At 52.0% G+C, this 17,243-nt stretch overlaps 1 protein-coding gene across 1 annotated transcript in view; it reads left to right on the top strand.

Moving 5' to 3' along the window:
• Positions 1-17,243, top strand: part of MTOR (mechanistic target of rapamycin kinase) — a gene marked incomplete at both ends in the record, with an annotated part of 135,011 nt that overhangs the window by 96,270 nt on the left and 21,498 nt on the right. Inside the window, 12 exons of the mRNA XM_080691283.1 lie at positions 1,201-1,278; positions 1,476-1,583; positions 4,296-4,421; positions 4,494-4,625; positions 8,940-9,055; positions 9,837-9,954; positions 12,960-13,199; positions 13,723-13,823; positions 14,372-14,468; positions 14,739-14,837; positions 15,968-16,090; positions 16,188-16,370. Of these exons, the coding sequence (XP_080547409.1) occupies positions 1,201-1,278; positions 1,476-1,583; positions 4,296-4,421; positions 4,494-4,625; positions 8,940-9,055; positions 9,837-9,954; positions 12,960-13,199; positions 13,723-13,823; positions 14,372-14,468; positions 14,739-14,837; positions 15,968-16,090; positions 16,188-16,370 (1,521 nt within the window). The remainder of the gene's footprint in view (positions 1-1,200; positions 1,279-1,475; positions 1,584-4,295; positions 4,422-4,493; positions 4,626-8,939; positions 9,056-9,836; positions 9,955-12,959; positions 13,200-13,722; positions 13,824-14,371; positions 14,469-14,738; positions 14,838-15,967; positions 16,091-16,187; positions 16,371-17,243) is intronic.

The raw sequence follows: 17,243 nt of genomic DNA, 5'->3' as shown, positions 1-17,243 counted from the left end.
CTATTTTTTATTCTTTATTTTGAAACAGGGTCTCGCTGATTGCAAAGGGCCTCACTACGTAGCTGAGGCTGACCAAGAACCATGATCCTCCTGTCTCAGCCTCCCAAATGCTGGGATGACAAGTGTGTGTCACCGCGCTCAGCTCTTAGGATAGCTTTGATACATAGGATTCACTAAGAAGATGCCAGCACATCAGCTGGGGCTTACTGTTCTGAGGAGGAAACCTGTGTTCTGGAAGTTTCCATCACGATTCCTTTGGGGCTAGCTTCTTGTGCCATCACTTTACCTTTTTACCGCCTTGCATGAGCACTCTGTAGTAGAGAGAGGGTCTTGAGTTTCACCAGGGAGGAGGCGAGGACCAGCAGTCCCCACTGCCACAGGAGTCACAGGGCCTCTGGCGGGGCGGGGCGGTGCCGTTGACCACCTGCCAAGGAAGCAGAGACTGCTGACTTGCAGAATGGATAACGAAGGATCGCGTCCAGCACCCCGGGCCGCCTGTCATGGGCCAGGTGCTGGGTAAATGACCTGAGCCTCTCAGGGAGGGGGACGAAGTGATGAACCGTGATTCAGAAAAGGAAGAGCTCTGTATGAGAGGATTTAATTCATGTCACGAGGGAGACGCAAACTGCAGTCCTGAGGCATCCCCAGGTCGAATCTGCAACAGGTGTGCAAACCGGGGCCCCCTAGTTCAGAGCCCCAAGAGGCCCATCCTGTGGCGAGGCTCTCGGGCACTCCTGTGAGGATGCAGGGGTGCCTGGAAACCAGACACGACCACCTGGACCCATCCAGATGTGCCCAGATTCCATTTTGCGGAGACGCCCAGTGAGGAGAGGTAAAGGACGGCCGCTCCCCATGGGGTCCTCCGGAGGCGCAAGAGCACAGCGGTTCTCGTTCCCAGAGCGCGTCTCCTTTCCCTCGCCGCCTAGGCTCGTGAATGCTACCTTAGACTTGTAGCTGTCAGATGCCGCACACTTCAGTCTTTGATGTGAAATTGTGTGAGTCTTTGAAGCCATTCAGACCTGGCTGAAACCCGGGAAACCTCGGAAAAGGTTTCTTTCCTTCTTTGGTGGATTTTATCTTCTTCACTGAAATTTAAGTGAGACAAGAGACTTCTGCACTAGTCAGAAAATAATTGTCCCGAAGTGATTGTTCGTACCCAAGTCCAGAGCCCAGTTGCAGGGTTCTTTGTTTCTCTCCTAGTGCATCGACAAGGCCCGGGACCTGCTGGATGCTGAGTTAACTGCGATGGCAGGAGAGAGCTACAGTCGCGCGTACGGGGTGAGTGCTGAATATTCTACACGCCGCCCTCTGTGAGGCGTATTTGAGAGGGCACCATTAAAGACTTCACAGGCTGCTGGGAACATGCCCGCTTTCCTGGGTCAGCTAGACCCTGAAACTGTGAATTACTCAGATCAACCCTGTCTTTTGGATCATTCATGCAGTAGTTAGGTTGGAATGTGATTTGCTTCCATCAGGCCATGGTCTCTTGCCACATGCTCTCCGAGCTGGAGGAGGTTATCCAGTACAAACTCGTCCCCGAGCGACGTGAGATCATCCGCCAGATCTGGTGGGAGAGATTGCAGGTGAGCCCAGGAGACAGCCGCGATTCACCCACTGCCCGGCCAAGGGCCTGGTGGGCACTTGCACCCCGCCCCTCCCTTCTCACTCCATGGCTTTCCTGCCTGCTCTACTGAGAACACTCAAAGGCTGTTCATCTAAGCTTCCACCGTGCGAGAATGGCCCGCCGTCCAGTCCCCAGCCCCTCTCTAGCCAGCCGGGAATCAAAACCTCAAAGCAGTGGTTCTCCACTTTGGCTGCGCCGTCCAATCCGTGCGGATCGAGCTCTTGGGGGTCTTGCTGCCCAGGCCGTTCTCCAGGCTGGGCGAGCACCGTTTCTGGGGCAGACCAAAGATGCTTTTAGCAGCCTTCCCGGTGTTCCCCTTCACCAGCTCCTGCCATGACAGTTCCACAGGTCACTGTCATCCTAGTGCCACTATTCAGACTTTTCCACTGCACTTTCCCGTCGGAGAGAAACTTTTGCAAGGGCTCTGCTGGAGTTTGGGTACGGCCTTCTGATCACTGTAGCATGGGGAGCCGTTCACTCCAGACTGGGCATCAGCAGTCTACGTTTGGAAAAGATAGTGGTCCTCCTGCTCCCTGGCCAGTGGTAGCTCAGGGGTAGAGCTCTTGCCTGGCTTGTGTATGGCCCTGAAATCTATCCCAACACCACAGAAAGAGAAAGAAAGCCACACTGGTCTCCCAGCTTGTCATAATCAGCCCCTCAATTAGAAGTGATTTCCTCCAGGCCAGACCCATACCTAGTTCCAAATTCTCTCTCCAGACCAGTCAGAGTTTTGCTTCCAGGCTTTCCAGTAGGCTGTGACAAACCTTTGACTCCAAGCTGCATTCCTGCCTCGGAAGCTCAGGGCACATTCCACTGGACAGGAACGGAATGGGCAGAGGAGCGTCTCATGAATACAGTCATTTATGGCTTTGAAACAAGCACATACAGTTCTTCTACATGTTTTATTAGTAATTATGAAATACCCGGCAAATGTTTTGATGGAAAATTGTCTACTGGGCACCAGAAAGAATTTCACAAAGCAAGCACTTGCCTCTTGACTTAAACACACCCAGGTTTTTTTTTAGTCTGTAATGGGTGCAAAGTTTCCAAATTGGCAACCTGATGGATCTTGGGACATTCTATCAAGTGGGACTCAGGCAGCTGGAAGGGGATAGATGGAATGAGTCCGGGGAGGGGAGGCCCATGCCTGATTATGTTCAGGATACTGTCCACTGTTGCTTTAGCCTCCTCAACTTGTCCCAAGACAGCAAGATGCTCTTTCGGCCTGCGGGGAGCCAAATGACTTCAGCATCTGGGTGGTTAGAAGTAACCAAAACAATTACTCGATGTACTTTATTTTTGTTTTTCTAACTTTCCAAATCATTGTTGTCACACTTAGTGGGATGGAAAGCTCTTATCCAAGGCTGAAAATAAAGTGTTATTCTGTAATGGAAATTTGGCCTTTGTGGATGGCTTGCTGTCAGAACCTAATGAACTGCCCAGGCTGGAAAACTGCCAGTATGTGGTCAAGTCATTTAAATTAAAACCCCCAACCATCATCTGCCACGGGGCAGCTGGAGAGGCCAGCCTTGGCTGCCCTGGGTCTCTTCATGCCTTGGGTTCTCAGGCCAGGCTCAAGCTCCCTGGGTTTGTGGAATTCGCCAATGAAGTGACAGCTCCCAGGAACCTGTCTCCCTTCCCGAGTGTGACTCCTCACCAGTGAGGGAGAAAGGGGCTCACCTCACTCCTAGTCATCATTTGGTATAAAATTAGCTTAGCCCCTTTGATCATGATTAAATTCACTCTACTTCTGATTTCAAAGAACACATACGCACGAATTAACGAGGCGCTTCCCCCTCCATCTGGTTTTTGACCTGAGACCAATAGGAGTGGAGAGGAGAGAATCTGAACCGGCCATCCTTCTTCGGGGTTTCCCAACATTCATAGCACAGGCTGAGGCTGTGACAACTTGAAAACTGTAGACATTAACAGCTTGCAATGACATTTGCAATTTTAATTTTTTAAGCACTTATACCCTTCATTTGTCTTTTGATTTTTTTTTTTTTTTTTTTTTTTTTTTTTGCGGATCTGGGGATGGAACCCAGGGGCATTCGACCTCTGAGCTACACCCCCTGCCCTAATTTTTATTCTTTATTTTGAAACCGGGTCTCACTGAGTTACAGAGGGCCTCACTAAGTAGCTGAGGCTGTCCGCGAACCGCGATCCTCCCATCTCAGCCTCCCGAATGCTGGGATGACAAGCGTGCACCACCACGCCCGGCATGTCTTTTGAATTTTGAATGATACATTTTAAATTTATTCTTTTTATCAGTGATAGTTGTCTTCAACCAAGATACTAAAGCAAAATATTGTGAATGCCTTATTCATAATCTGCAAAATAAGTTGAAATCATTTCACTCATTTAACCCTCACCATAGCTCCGTAAGTTTATAGCTATTTTTATTCCACTTCACATCAGGCAGAGAGTTTAGGGAACTTGCCCCAAGTCACGTGGTAGGTGGCATAGCCTGAGTTCAAGCCCCAGACCCCACAACGTGCTATTTCCCAAACTGGTGACAAGGCCCTAAGAAGTGTTTGGTTCACGGAACCCCTAGATTGAGAAAGTTGAATTATATCAGTAAGTCTATAGTTTGGGACTGGGTTGCCCTATTGCCTGTGGGGGTTAGGACAGAGCCGAGGACACGTCTCATCCTCGTTTCTGAATGTTCCAGGGCTGCCAGCGCATCGTGGAGGACTGGCAGAAAATCCTTATGGTGCGGTCCCTCGTGGTCAACCCCCATGAGGACATGAGGACCTGGCTCAAGTACGCAAGCCTGTGTGGCAAGAGCGGCAGGCTGGTGAGTACCCCGCCGGGTGGCGGGTGGTGCTCCGCTCCGTCCTGTTTCTAACCTGACTGTCTTGTTTTGAAGGCTCTTGCCCATAAAACCTTGGTGTTGCTCCTGGGAGTCGATCCATCTCGGCAGCTTGACCACCCTCTGCCGACAGTTCACCCTCAGGTGACCTACGCCTACATGAAGAACATGTGGAAGAGCGCACGCAAGGTCTGTACCGCCCCCTGAGAACGCTCCCCGGCTCTCACAGCCGCCTTAGCGCCCAGAGAGGAGCGGTGTCCGCAGCCACGCTCGGCGCCAGGGAGTGCTCTCCTGTTTCACAAAGTGCATCCCAGTCGAGGAGGTACACGTGCACTGCCAACCAACCCGGTGAGGGTGATGGCAGTTAGTTATGTTGATTGGGTTCCAGAAAGTGCCGGACATAGGAAAGGCACAGTCTCTGCCCAGTAAGAGAAGACAGGCTGTACAGGATGTACAGAAGAAGTGTATTAACAAAACAGACTCGAGCTTTCGCAAGACCAGCTGGTTTGCTCAGACTTCTGGTCTCCTTTCCTATCAGCAACTTGGATTCAAAAGCAACAACATGCAGGGCGTATTGCTGAAGCAAGGCGAGACGGTTATCTTGAAGCCAATGGAGAATTCCTCTTTACTCACGGGCAAACCCTGGGAAATAGACGTGGCTCCTGGTTTTGTTTTTATTTTTGTTTTTGACATGATCTCCCTGGGTGATGGTGGCGATTAGCCAAAAGTAGGCCCTGAAGGCAAAATCACACCTGCTCTGCCTCCCTCATCATGCTTCTTACCAAAAGGAGGAGAGAGGCCGAGATGGGCTCTCCCCACGTGGCCCCACAGTGGTGCCCGAGCGCAAAGTGAAGGAAAACCAGGCGCCCGAGCTGAGGCTGTGGAAAGCGCTGGGAATAGAAGCTGTGTCTGTACACGGGCATGCGCAAAAACCTGTGCGCTGGGCTGGGGGCTGGCCTTTCGTAGGTGGCTAACTCGGTGGCACCCAGGCGCCTGCTCCTTGGGGTGATTGACCTCCCTGCCAGTGACTCAGGTTTCCTTCTCCAGATGTGCACTTTTCAGATTGTTTGTTTTTATTGTTTTGTTTTTCCGACTCTGTGAGCCTCCCAGGCGAGAGCATTTCTGATTCAAAGCCCAAGCTCCTCTGGGCAAATGAGAAAAACAGAAGGTGCTGGTTCTGAATATAATCTGGTTTCCTCCTATGTACAGCCTCCAAGTCTTTGATTGTCCTGCCGAGGCTGCAGAAGGAGCGTTTTGGGTGATATCTCCTCCAAGGAGTGGCTTCTGTCAGCATGCCTGTGGCCCAGCTTCATGGAATGCAGCCTTCTCTTAGTAGCCCAGATTCTGAGGGGATGAAAGATTAAAACCCAGTTTAAAGTTAGTGATGGCTCATTTTCATAGTTCAGGAGCTATTCAAAGAAAAGTCAGTAATTGTGCAGCGGAGCCGTCCCTCGCTGAGCCTTCCTTTCCTCTTTCCTGCACAGTCATCGAGGATGGTGCAGGCACAGGGGCGCACACCTGTAATCCCAGTACTTGGGAGGCTGACACAAGAGAACGGCAGGTTTGAGTCCAACCTCAACAGTGTAGCGAGACTCTTAGCAACCTAGTGAGACCCTATTTCAAAACAGTGAAAAGAAGGGCTGGGGTGTGGCTTGGAGTAGAATTCCCTGGGCTCAATCCCCAGTCCCACACAAGAAAGGAAGGAAGGAAGGAACGAACGAACGAATGAACCAAGGATGATGCTCTCTGCCTGGCCCAACACAAGTGAGGTGTTTAAGTGGGAAGCAGACTGCATGAGGGAAATACAGAGGCTGGGAGTAGCTAGGAGGTAGAATGCCCCTGGATTCTACCCTGGCAACACACACACACACAACCAGATGCTCTGCCAGCTCAACTCTGGGTGCCCATTCCTCCAAGTGACCAGGCTCTTCCTTTGCAAGAGGGAAAGAATTACTTCTCCCCTCTTCACTTCTTGGGGATAGAGAAATGAAGTTTTAAATAGAATATTTTTAATTCCTTTAAAATAAGTTGCCCCATGCTACAGAGTAGAAAGATAACGAGTTCTTCCATGCCAGGTAAACTTTAATCTTGGGCTTCAAACCTAAACTAATACTCAGCCTACCCAGTTGTGGCCATTTGTTTTTTTATCTAGCCCCTTGTTAGGCCATAAAGAAGAGTTTAAACCCTGTCTGAATTGTCAGCGACATGTGGCATGTGGGCTGTGAAAAGCTCCAGGCATCCTGGTCCCACTCCTGCCTGCGTAATGAGCACTCTGATCACACTCGAGTTGTCAGTTCCCTTTCTAGTGATCTTTTGGGTTCTTTCCCTCTCTTCTTCCCTTCCATCAGATTTAAGTCTAGCCAATATATCACCTCCCAGGTGGGGAATACTAATGTAGTTTTGTTTTTCTAAGCCAGTGGTAAGCAATGGAGCCCTGTGAAGGCAGATGTCTTTGGGAGACAGGTGTCTCGTTCACTGTGGGACATCTGTGTGTCTGCCTTGTCCTCGTGCACGGATTAGCAACCCAATGAGACCATTTCAAAGTAAAAAGGTTTGGGGTATAGCTCGGAGGTAGAATGCCCAAGTTCAGTCCCCAGAACCAAAACAAAAGTGTATCCGAGGTTGGATCTGATCTCCAAGCCATGATTTGCCCATGATTTACCATCAGGAGATCTATTTACTTGAAGGGTTAGTTTTTTGCCTTCTTCTGTAGCAAAGAACACATAACCTCCTTTTCACATTCTCTCATATAAAATTTTTCTTTCCTGTGGTAGTGGATTTAGATTTTTCCACTCTTCAATTCAGGCTTTAAGAGTTTGTATAATTGAGCTTCATCCTGGAAGTCCTTTAAAAAATGGTGTGAAGCTGGGTCTGGTGATACACACTCTAATCCCAGTGCTAGGGAGGATCTCAAGTTTTGTTTTGTTTTGTTTTGTTTTGAAACCGTCTCACTAAGTTGCAGAAAGCTTCACTGAATTGCTGAGGCTAGTCTTGAACCTGCAAGCCTCCCACATGCTGGGACAAGGTGCACCACCACACCCAGAAGGTTTAGTAAGACCCTGCTTCAAAATAAAGAATAAAAAATAGGGCTGGGTGGTGTATCTTAGAGGGAGAATGCCCTTGGGTTAAATCCCCAGTGCCACAAAAAATAAAATAAAATAGGGCTGGGGTGTAACTTGGAGATAGAATGCTTCTGGGTTCAATCCCCAGTACCACAAAAAAAGAAAATAAAATATGATGTGAGACCCATTTATCAAGATGCGGGTGTATCTGGGCATGGTGGGCGTGTACAGTAACCTCAGACCTATGGCTCCATGATGTGAGCCCCATTTATCAAGATGCTGGTGTATCTGGGCATGGTGGGCGTGTACAGTAACCTCAGACCTATGGCTCCGTGCTGCTTTTTTCCGAGCGCATTGTCTTTTCCTAATGCAAATGCTTTCTGCCCACTCTGTAGCAAATCTCATAGCAGTAATAGATCTAACTGCTTAAAAAGAAATCTAACTCCTGAAGGATACGCTAAAGATTTCATTCCTGGCCAAGTGCAGTGGTGCACACCTGTTATCCCAGTACTTGAGAGACTGAGACAGAAGGATCACAGGTTCAGTACCACAGCAACTTACTGAGATGCTCACCAACCTAGCAAATCTCTGTTTCAAAACAAAAACTCAAGCTGGGCGTGGTGGCGCATGCTTGTAACCCCAGCATTCAGGAGGCTGAGACTGGAGGATCACGGTTCGCAGACAGCCTCAGCTACTTAGTGAAGCCCTCTGCAACTTAGTGAGATCCTGTTTCAAAATAAAGAATAAATTAAAAAAAAAATAGGGCAGGAATGTAGCTCGGAGGTCAAATGCCCCTGGGTTCCATCCCCAGACCTGCAAAAAAAAAAAACCTCAAAAGGGTTGGGGGTATAGCTCAGAGGTAGAATGTCTGTAGTTCAGTTCCCAGCTGCACGCGCGCACACACACACACACACACACACACACCCCACAATTGGGCCCTGAGCCATCTAGTACATCCTCCTGCCCTAGATGTCTCTTAGCTAGTATCTCCTTCTGCTCAGGTGGTGATGGCCTTTACCTCTTCTTTGTTCTTATTTGGATACTAAGGGTTCTGATTTCTAAATACGTAGTTTTTGCTATGTTGGACTATCTAAGGTGCCACAATATTGTAAGCAGATACTAAGATTTTACTAGCCTGAAACAATTTCCCATAAGCCTAAATTCCCCCAGGGCAATATACTGATGGCAAAGTAAATGTTTGTTTCAGATTACGTCATTAAATTGTTGTTGGGGATAGGCGAGTATGTAACTTTCCCAAAACTTACTGCACTGGTAATTACGATTGGCAGAGGAGCGCTGAGACCTGAGCTGAAGGAACTGTGCGCGGTGTGGAGCTCAGGCCGCCCTGCCGCGTGCCCCGCGCCCCGGCGTCGGTGGGAGAGGGCTGCCTCGTGCGCCTGTGAAGTGGGCCCACGCCGCGCACTCTGCTCTGTCCGCGCAGATCGATGCCTTCCAGCACATGCAGCACTTTGTGCAGACCATGCAGCAGCAGGCCCAGCACGCCATCGCTGCCGAGGACCAGCAGCACAAGCAGGAGCTGCACAAGCTCATGGCCCGGTGAGCCCCGCCAGCGCCTCCGTGGCACGCAGAGCTCCGCGTGGCTCTCGCCAACGACGCTGGCCTTCCCAGTAGGGACCCAGCCATCCCATCCCTGCGCCCCCGTCCTCAGCGCGTACCTTCCCAGGGTTGGCAGCGCAAGGCTCTCGTGTGCTGGCCTCCTGCTGTGCTGAGATTAGACTCCCTCTTTTCAAGTGCCAGATATACTGCTAATTTGCAGGTAGATAAGTCTGATTTTAGATAAGTTACTGTTTCAGTTACCTCATCAAATAAAAGAGACAGTAAGAATGCCTAGTTCTTAGGCTGGTGTAAGGTGACGTGGGGCTTTGTGGGAAGGGCACAGTCCCAGCACCAACAGCAGTGCCTGGAACACAGCAGCCACCAGTAAATGTTAGCTGTACTGTGACCAAGGCAAAGAACGGGGGTGGGGGGCAATGAGAAGCCAGGCAGCAGCCAGAGAGAAAAGTAACTCCCACAACTGCCACTCACAGAAACGGGTTGGAACAGATAGGTCCACGCAGACCTAGCCTTACCAGGGACCTGACGTATGCTGTAACTGAAACACAAAGGGCACCAGGAAGGATGGTAGCATTAGCCTTTATTGCCAGGCCTCATCTCCTTCCTTCCATGAAGTTGAACATTCTGCCTGTTCCATCGTGTTGACCCTTAAGAGTCCGAGCAGACACCAGAAAGGCTTTAGGGCACGCCTAGCCATTGGCTGCTCTCCCCAGGAGGCCCTGGTGCAGAGGGAGCAGCCTGGGGCTTGCTTCTCTGTTCGCAGGTGTTTCCTAAAGCTCGGGGAGTGGCAGCTGAACCTCCAGGGCATCAATGAGAGCACCATCCCCAAAGTGCTGCAGTACTACAGCGCCGCCACGGAGCACGACCGCAGCTGGTACAAGGTGAGGGCGGCGCCTCTGCGGGGAGCCAGGCCCCAGCGCCTTGGTGGGTCTTCTCTGTCCTCGTGACAGCCGGGCCTCTGGGAGCTGTCCGCGCTGTGAATTTGCTCCAGAGTGCCTGGAGCCTGACTCGGGAGGCCACGGAGCCGGCCTCTTCCCTTCCGAGTGCCCTGAGGCAGGGAGATGGGTGAGTTGTTTGGTGTGTGAGACACATGTTACCCTGCTGCTCTGTTGACTGGGTCTCGTTTTCAAGGAGCATCTGGACGGGTGGTTAGTCCCTGGAACTTTACCTTCCCTGGGGTCAGCTCTTCCTCACCAGCTTCTTTCTGATCTCCATCCCTGCCTGCTCTTCAGCTAAGAAATTAACTTTCTTTGTTTTTATTGGAAAGATCTGGGTAACATCCTGTTATATTACAGGAAACTCTTCAAAAAAACAGAGTTAGAAAATGTACAAAAGATGTGACCGGATGATTCAGGGAGACTCTTGGAAGCACATCCTTGGGGAGTGCACACATTCTCATTTTTCTAATATCTTTCCTTTGGGGCCTCCAGATAATAGTTGCTTGCTGGAGCAGATGTCATCAATTTCTTTCCAGAATCTCCTGAACTTGCCAATACTTTGTAAATTAATCCCACTGGGATCAAGACTTGCATCTGAAAATCACAGCAGCAATCACAATAAAAATCTTTTTTTTTTTTTTTTGGTGTTACTGGGGGTGGAACCCAAGGGCTTTACTACCTCAGGACTATCCTCCCAAACCTGTTTTATACTTTATTTGGAAACAGTGTGTCTTACTAAGTTGCTGAGAGCCTCACTAAGTAGCAGAGGCTGGCTTTGAACCTGTGCCATCCTCCTGTCTCAGCCTCCCAAGTGCTAGGATTATAAGCATGAGCCACAACACCCAGCTTCACAATAAAAATCTTACCCTAGCCAGGTGTGGTGGCACACATCTGTAATCCCAGTATTTACAAGGCGTAGACAGGAGAATCACAGGTTCTAGGCCAGTCTCAGCAACTTAGCAAGACCCTGATTTAAAAAAAAAAAAAGTTGCCGGGCATGATGGCACAAGCTTCTAATCCCAGTACTTGGGAGGCTGAGATAGGAGGATTGCAGGTTCACAGCCAGCCTCAGCTGCTTAACAAGGCCTTCTTCCTGTTTCAAAATAAAGAATAAAAAATAGGGCTGGAGGTGTAGCTCAGAGGTAGAATGCCCCTGGGTTCAATCCCCAGTACTGGAAAAAAAAAAAACAAAAAACAAAATAAAAAGGGCTGGTGAGGTATACCCTGGTGGTAGAATGCCCCTGGGTTCAAATCCCCAGAACCACCCTATAAAAAGTCTTACCCTCACTTAAGCATGCTTCTTACTGGTTTGAAAGATGCTCCTTTTGTGTTAAGAGCAGTAACTACCCTCTCAAGGACACCTGCACACCCACAGCTAGAGGAGCGAAGCCAGCCCCTGCTGTGGCCGGGCATGGGGCTGAGCTCAGGGCAGTGGGCCTCTGAGCTCCACCCCAGCGCTGTTCTTTTTCATTTGAAACAGGGTCTTGCTAAGCTCCTGAGGGCCTCTGAGTTGCTGAGGCTGTCCTTGAACCCGCTTTCCTCCTGTCTCCGGTCCTGTCTCCTTTCTCAAGCACTGGGATGACAAGCATGAGTAAACTCCTGGGTCACAGGAACCTTACTGATCAGACCTGTCACCTAACCAGAGGTTTTTGTTTGTTTTTGTTGTTGTTGTTGTTGTTTTCCATTTAGCTCTTTTGAGAATAAAAAGCAAATCACAAGGAAAAACCTAGTTCCAAGAACATTCGTTTTGGGGTTTGTTTTTGTTTTTCTTTGGTGGTGCTGGGGATGGAACCCAGATGCTCTCTACCTTCGGGCTACACTCCCAGACCTATTTTATACTTTACTTGGAAACAGGATCTCACTCAGTAGCTGAGGCTGGCTTCGAACCTGTGCGATCCTCCCATCTCAGCCTCCCCAGCACTGGGATGACAAGCATGCGCCACCACGCCCGGGTAGTGTTCGGGTTTTGTAACAGCATTTCCTAGTGCGCGTCCCTTTGGTCTTGGGCTCTGCCCTCGCTCCAGAGCGCTGTGCCCGGGCACTGATGGTCCTGTCCACCTGCCCCAGCTCAGCGCCTGGCACTCAGCAGAGGCACAGGAGGCGTTTGCTGAGTAGATGAAGGTGTGGGAAAACTGAACTGGGTTGCTGTAGACTCTTACTTGCCAAGGAAAGGCAGTTACAACCTGCCGCATGGTCAGATGAGAAAATGGACAAACTTACATTAGAGGTCTTTAGCAAGAAATACCTAGGAATTTCCTGATTATCCGGAACAAGGTGCTATGATCACTCCATAGTTACCGAGTCCTAAGTCAGATGCCTCAGTCTCACCACCCCATGCAGCGGCGTACTCCAGAGTCGCTGCAGATCGAAACCTCAGCGCGATGAGGCGTCCTCCTTGGACCAAGCAGCACCAAGCCATTCCATCGAGCAGCCATTGTGCTGGCGCTCGGCCAGGCCCTGGTCGGGGTGAGAGCCAGACAGATGGCAGAGGCTGCCGCTCGCGCCTGCGCCTTCCCCGCCTCCTGTCATCCACTGTCATGTGACCTGTCAATTAGGGCTTACCATCACACCCCTGAAATACTGTAACAGCCCGCTGCTTGCCTGCAGCTTCTCCTCGCTTAAATAATCTAACATATGCTTTAAAACCCAGTAAGGCTACGTCTTCCTGAAGATGAAGTGGGACCTCCTGGGCCTGGCATGCCTGCTCTTCCGTCTTATGCCCGGGCCCCTTGCCAGCCTCCCCTCCTCTCCCATGGTGTCCCGAGCCGCAGGCAGAGCCCTGCGCGTGTCCAGGGGCACTCCACCTGTTCTTGGTGGGGCTCTGCCCCGTTCTTCCCCTTGCCAGGAGTCTTACTCTGCTGGCCGTGCCCAGTGCCAGCTCCACACTGCCCTCAGCCCTGCCGTTGGTCACGGCCCCAGCATCTGCCCTCGACTCTCGCCCCACCCAGGCTTGGCACGCATGGGCAGTGATGAATTTTGAAGCCGTGCTACACTACAAACACCAGAACCAAGCCCGCGACGAGAAAAAGAAACTGCGTCACACCAGCGGGGCCAACATCACCAACACCGCCACCACCGCCGCCGCCGCCGCCGCCGCCGCCGCCAGCACAGAGGGCAGCAACAGCGAGAGCGAGGCTGAGAGCGAGAGCAGCCCCACCCCGTCGCCCCTGCAGAAGAAGGTCACCGAGGTACCCTCCCCAGAACTCTGCGGGCCCGCGGGGGCAGGCGCCTGTGCTTCCCTGAGGAGGAGCCCAATCCACCAACATGCTGCACCTGCGTGTGGCTGGCCCCGCGTCTCCAGTCCACTCTGGACAGGGCCTTGTTTTCTCCCCATCCTCCTCCCCTTGGGCTGTCAGTCCAGAATGCACTGGGGCAGTCGGCAGGCCCAGCCAGCAGCATGTTCAGCGCCTCGGCCCACCTCCCACTGCCTCCGTTACCCTGAGGCCTTAGCCCTCCATCCAGTGCTCGCTGCGTGCCAGCTACCAGTGAAGGCCCTCCAGGCGCACCCGATTTAACACAGCTGCCCTTGGAGATAGGCACGGCTGGTTGCCATTGTTACCATCTGACAGATGAGAGCCGAGGCGAGGGGCTGCAGGTGCGGCTCAGGTAGCACACTCGAAGGAAGCCCTGGCTCCAGTCCCCAGAGCACCACCAAAGAAAGAAAAAGAAAACTGACACAAGTGTGTCACTGACACGTGTGCATTCCAACAGGATCTGTCCAAAACCCTCTTGACGTACACTGTCCCCGCCGTCCAGGGCTTCTTCCGCTCCATCTCCTTGTCACGAGGCAACAACCTCCAGGATACACTCAGGTACCGGAGGAGGGAGGGAGAGGCTCTGTGAGGAGGCAGTGGCAGGCCCTCTTCCCTCGCCCATCCAGGGCAGCGCGCGCGAGGTCTACTGCGGGGCCCTTCTCTGCCTGCTGTTCAAGGCCTGGAAGTCCAGCAGGCTTCCCTCGGGCCGGACACGGTGGCCCATGCCTGTGAGGCGAAACCTGCTCAGGGGAAGGAGAGCTGTCTGTGTAGAGCTGACCGTGTGAGGACTAACCCCTCACACCACGTCTGAGACCCTCCCGCAGCTGCGAAAGCTCTGAACAGATGGCCCGAACCAGTCAGGCCAGAGCCCAGAGGTGACAAGGGCAGCCGCCTCCTCCGTTTGGGGGTCTCTGGCCAGCTAAGTGCCAGGCTCCCCGTTGTCCATGTTCTGCAGGCAGCTCTGTCCGTGTGGTTCTCCTAGGCCGCCTTCTCGGCTGTTCCATGTCTAAGCCTTGCCATCTGGGGTGAAATACTCATGCACTCGGGACGCTTTGGATGGGTCGCGGGCTCTGCCACTCACTGTAGCCACTGGTTCTCTTTTCCAGAGTCCTCACCTTATGGTTTGATTATGGTCACTGGCCAGATGTCAACGAAGCCTTAGTAGAAGGGGTAAAAGCCATCCAGATTGACACTTGGTTACAGGTGAGGACGGGCAGCTCTCTGCGTCTCTCCCTTGGAATCTGTGGTGGGAGAGTGTGCTCTCCAGGAGGCAGCGTGTGCGCTGCAGGAACAGGGCGTGGAGCTTAGCCCCAGGGTCTAGGCTCCATATCTCTTAACTTTCTTTTTAGAGAACTGAAAGGAGTAAGCCACTTTAGATCCTAATAGCTCAACCAAAACAGGTTTCACGAGTCAGTCTGTGACCAGGAGCACTGCAGTTTGTCTCACGCCACGTCCTGTGTCGTCTGAATACAGGTCATTCCTCAGCTCATCGCGAGAATCGATACGCCCAGGCCCTTGGTGGGACGGCTCATCCACCAGCTCCTCACAGACATCGGTCGCTACCACCCCCAGGTACGGAGAGGCGCTGGGCAGTTCTCATCTAGCCCCAGACCTTTGATTTGGGGTCCGGCCTTCGAGAGACACCGTGCAGGAACTGGACGTGGGCACTCTGTCCAGCCAGCAGAGCTGGTGACCAGGGCCTTCCTGAAGAGAAGCGTCCCCTCCAGGAGGGTGCGCACCCTTCTTGGGAGACTCACATGGTGCAGATGCCATCCTCACCGCCCCTTTTGTTTCCCCCTTTTGTGCTTCTGGGGATTGAACTCAGGGACGTTCTATCTCTAAACTATACACCCAGCCCTTTGAACTTTTTGTTTTGGAAACAGGGTCTCACCAGGTTGCTCAGTCTTCCTAAGCTGCTGAGGCTGATCTCAAACCTGCAATTCTCCTGTCCCAGCCTCCCAAGTACTAGAATGGCAGGTGTGTACCCCTCCGCTCAGCCTCACTACTTCTTTTGCCATCCTCCTTAAAACTTCCATCAGAGCCAGGCGTGCTGGCGCACGCTTGTAATCCCTGCACTTGGGAGGCTGAAACAGAAGGATCTCACAGGTTCGAAGCCAGCCTCAGCTACTTAATGAGACTCTCAGCAACTTAGTGAGACCCTGTTTCCAAATAAAATATAAAATAGGGCCGGGTGTGGTGGGCACGCTTGTAATCCCCACGCTTGGGAGGCAGAGACAGGAGGATTGCGCAGGTTCAAAGCCAGCCTTGCTGGCTTAAGAGACCCTATTTCCTATTTCCAAATAAAAATATAAAAAATAGGTGTCTGGGAGTGTAGCCCAGAGGTAGAAGGGCTTCCAGGAACCCCAATACCACACACACACACACACACACACCACACACACAATATATATATATATATATATATATATATATATATATATATATATATATATATCTGGGAGTGTAGCCCAGAGGTAGAAGGCCCCTGGGTTCCATCCCCAGTAACATACAAACAAAAGAAAACTTCCATTGGCAGGGTATAGAGGCGCCTGCTGAGGGAGGAGGCTGGCAAGTTGGAAGCCAGCCTCAGCAGTGTAGCAAGACTAGCACCCCTAAGTCCCCCGCAGCACCGCCAGCGGCGGGAACGTCGCGCCAAGCTCCTCTCACCCGGAGCCTTGCAAATGTTCCTCTGTTTGCTCCAGGCCCTCATCTACCCCCTGACTGTGGCCTCCAAGTCGACCACCACGGCCCGCCACAACGCGGCCAACAAGATTCTGAAGAACATGTGTGAGCACAGCAACACCCTGGTGCAGCAGGCCATGATGGTGAGCGGGCCGGGGCCAGGCGGAGGCGGAGGCCGGCTCTGCTCCCCACGCAGTGCCGCGCTCAGCCGGTGCCTCCCCTGCTCCCTCCCTGGTCCAGGTGAGTGAGGAGCTGATCCGCGTGGCCATCCTCTGGCATGAGATGTGGCACGAAGGCTTGGAAGAGGCGTCTCGCTTGTACTTCGGGGAGCGGAATGTGAAAGGCATGTTTGAGGTGCTGGAGCCCCTGCACGCCATGATGGAGCGGGGCCCTCAGACTCTGAAGGAGACGTCCTTCAACCAGGTACGGTGGGATCGCGGGGATCACCAGGGCTGTCTCTGCCCTCCTTCCCTCTTGCCTTCCCAGCAGTCTTTGCTAATGTGCAGCGCTGGCGATGGAACCCACAGCACTCCACCTCCAAGCTGCACTCCCAGTCAGTTCTAGTTCTTATTTGGAAACAAGGCCTCACGAAGTTGTGGAGAGCCTCACTAAGTTGCAGAGACTAGCTTTGAACCTGTGATCCTCTTGTCTGAGCCTCCCAAGTACTGGATTACAGGCCTGCACCACCATACGTGTTTGTTTGGTGTGTGTGTGTGTGTGTGTGTGTGTGTGTGTGTGTGTGTGTGTGTTGCTATGGATTGAACCCAAGGGTATTCTATCTCCAAGTTACACCCCCAGCCTTTTTTGTTTGGTTTTGAGACAGGGTCTCGCTAGGTTGCTGAGAGCCTCACTACATTGCTGAAGCTGTCCTCAAACCTGCAGTCCTCGTGTGTCAGCCTCATGGATCCTGACCACACCCAGCTTCAAATTACCTTTAATAAAAGAACTCCAGTGGAGGTCATAGGATATAAAAACACCAGAAATGTCATTGTCACTGAGTCACAAGAACTCTTCTGATTTCTTTTTTTCTTTATTTCTTTTTGGTGCAGTTCTGGGCACCAAACCAGGGTCTGTCATACATGCTAGGCAAGCACTTGACCACTGCAGTGCACCTAGCCCCTCCTGAAACTTTAACTGGAAAATCCTAAGAGGTCATCTCGACTGTCCTCACTTGCCCGCCACCTAACAGACCACCCTGTGATGGGGAAGCTCTGGGCTTGAGAGCCGCTCAGCCGCGCCGCTCGCCGCCGCCCCACCTCGGGCTGCTGCAGTGGACTCCTGAGGGACTTCTGCAGC

Source organism: Muscardinus avellanarius, assembly GCF_963383645.1.
Source record: "Muscardinus avellanarius genome assembly, chromosome: 3".
In the NCBI taxonomy this organism is placed as follows: Eukaryota; Metazoa; Chordata; class Mammalia; order Rodentia; family Gliridae; genus Muscardinus; species Muscardinus avellanarius.
Note: the sequence above shows the minus strand (reverse complement) of the source record. Positions and strands in the feature narration are given on the sequence as shown.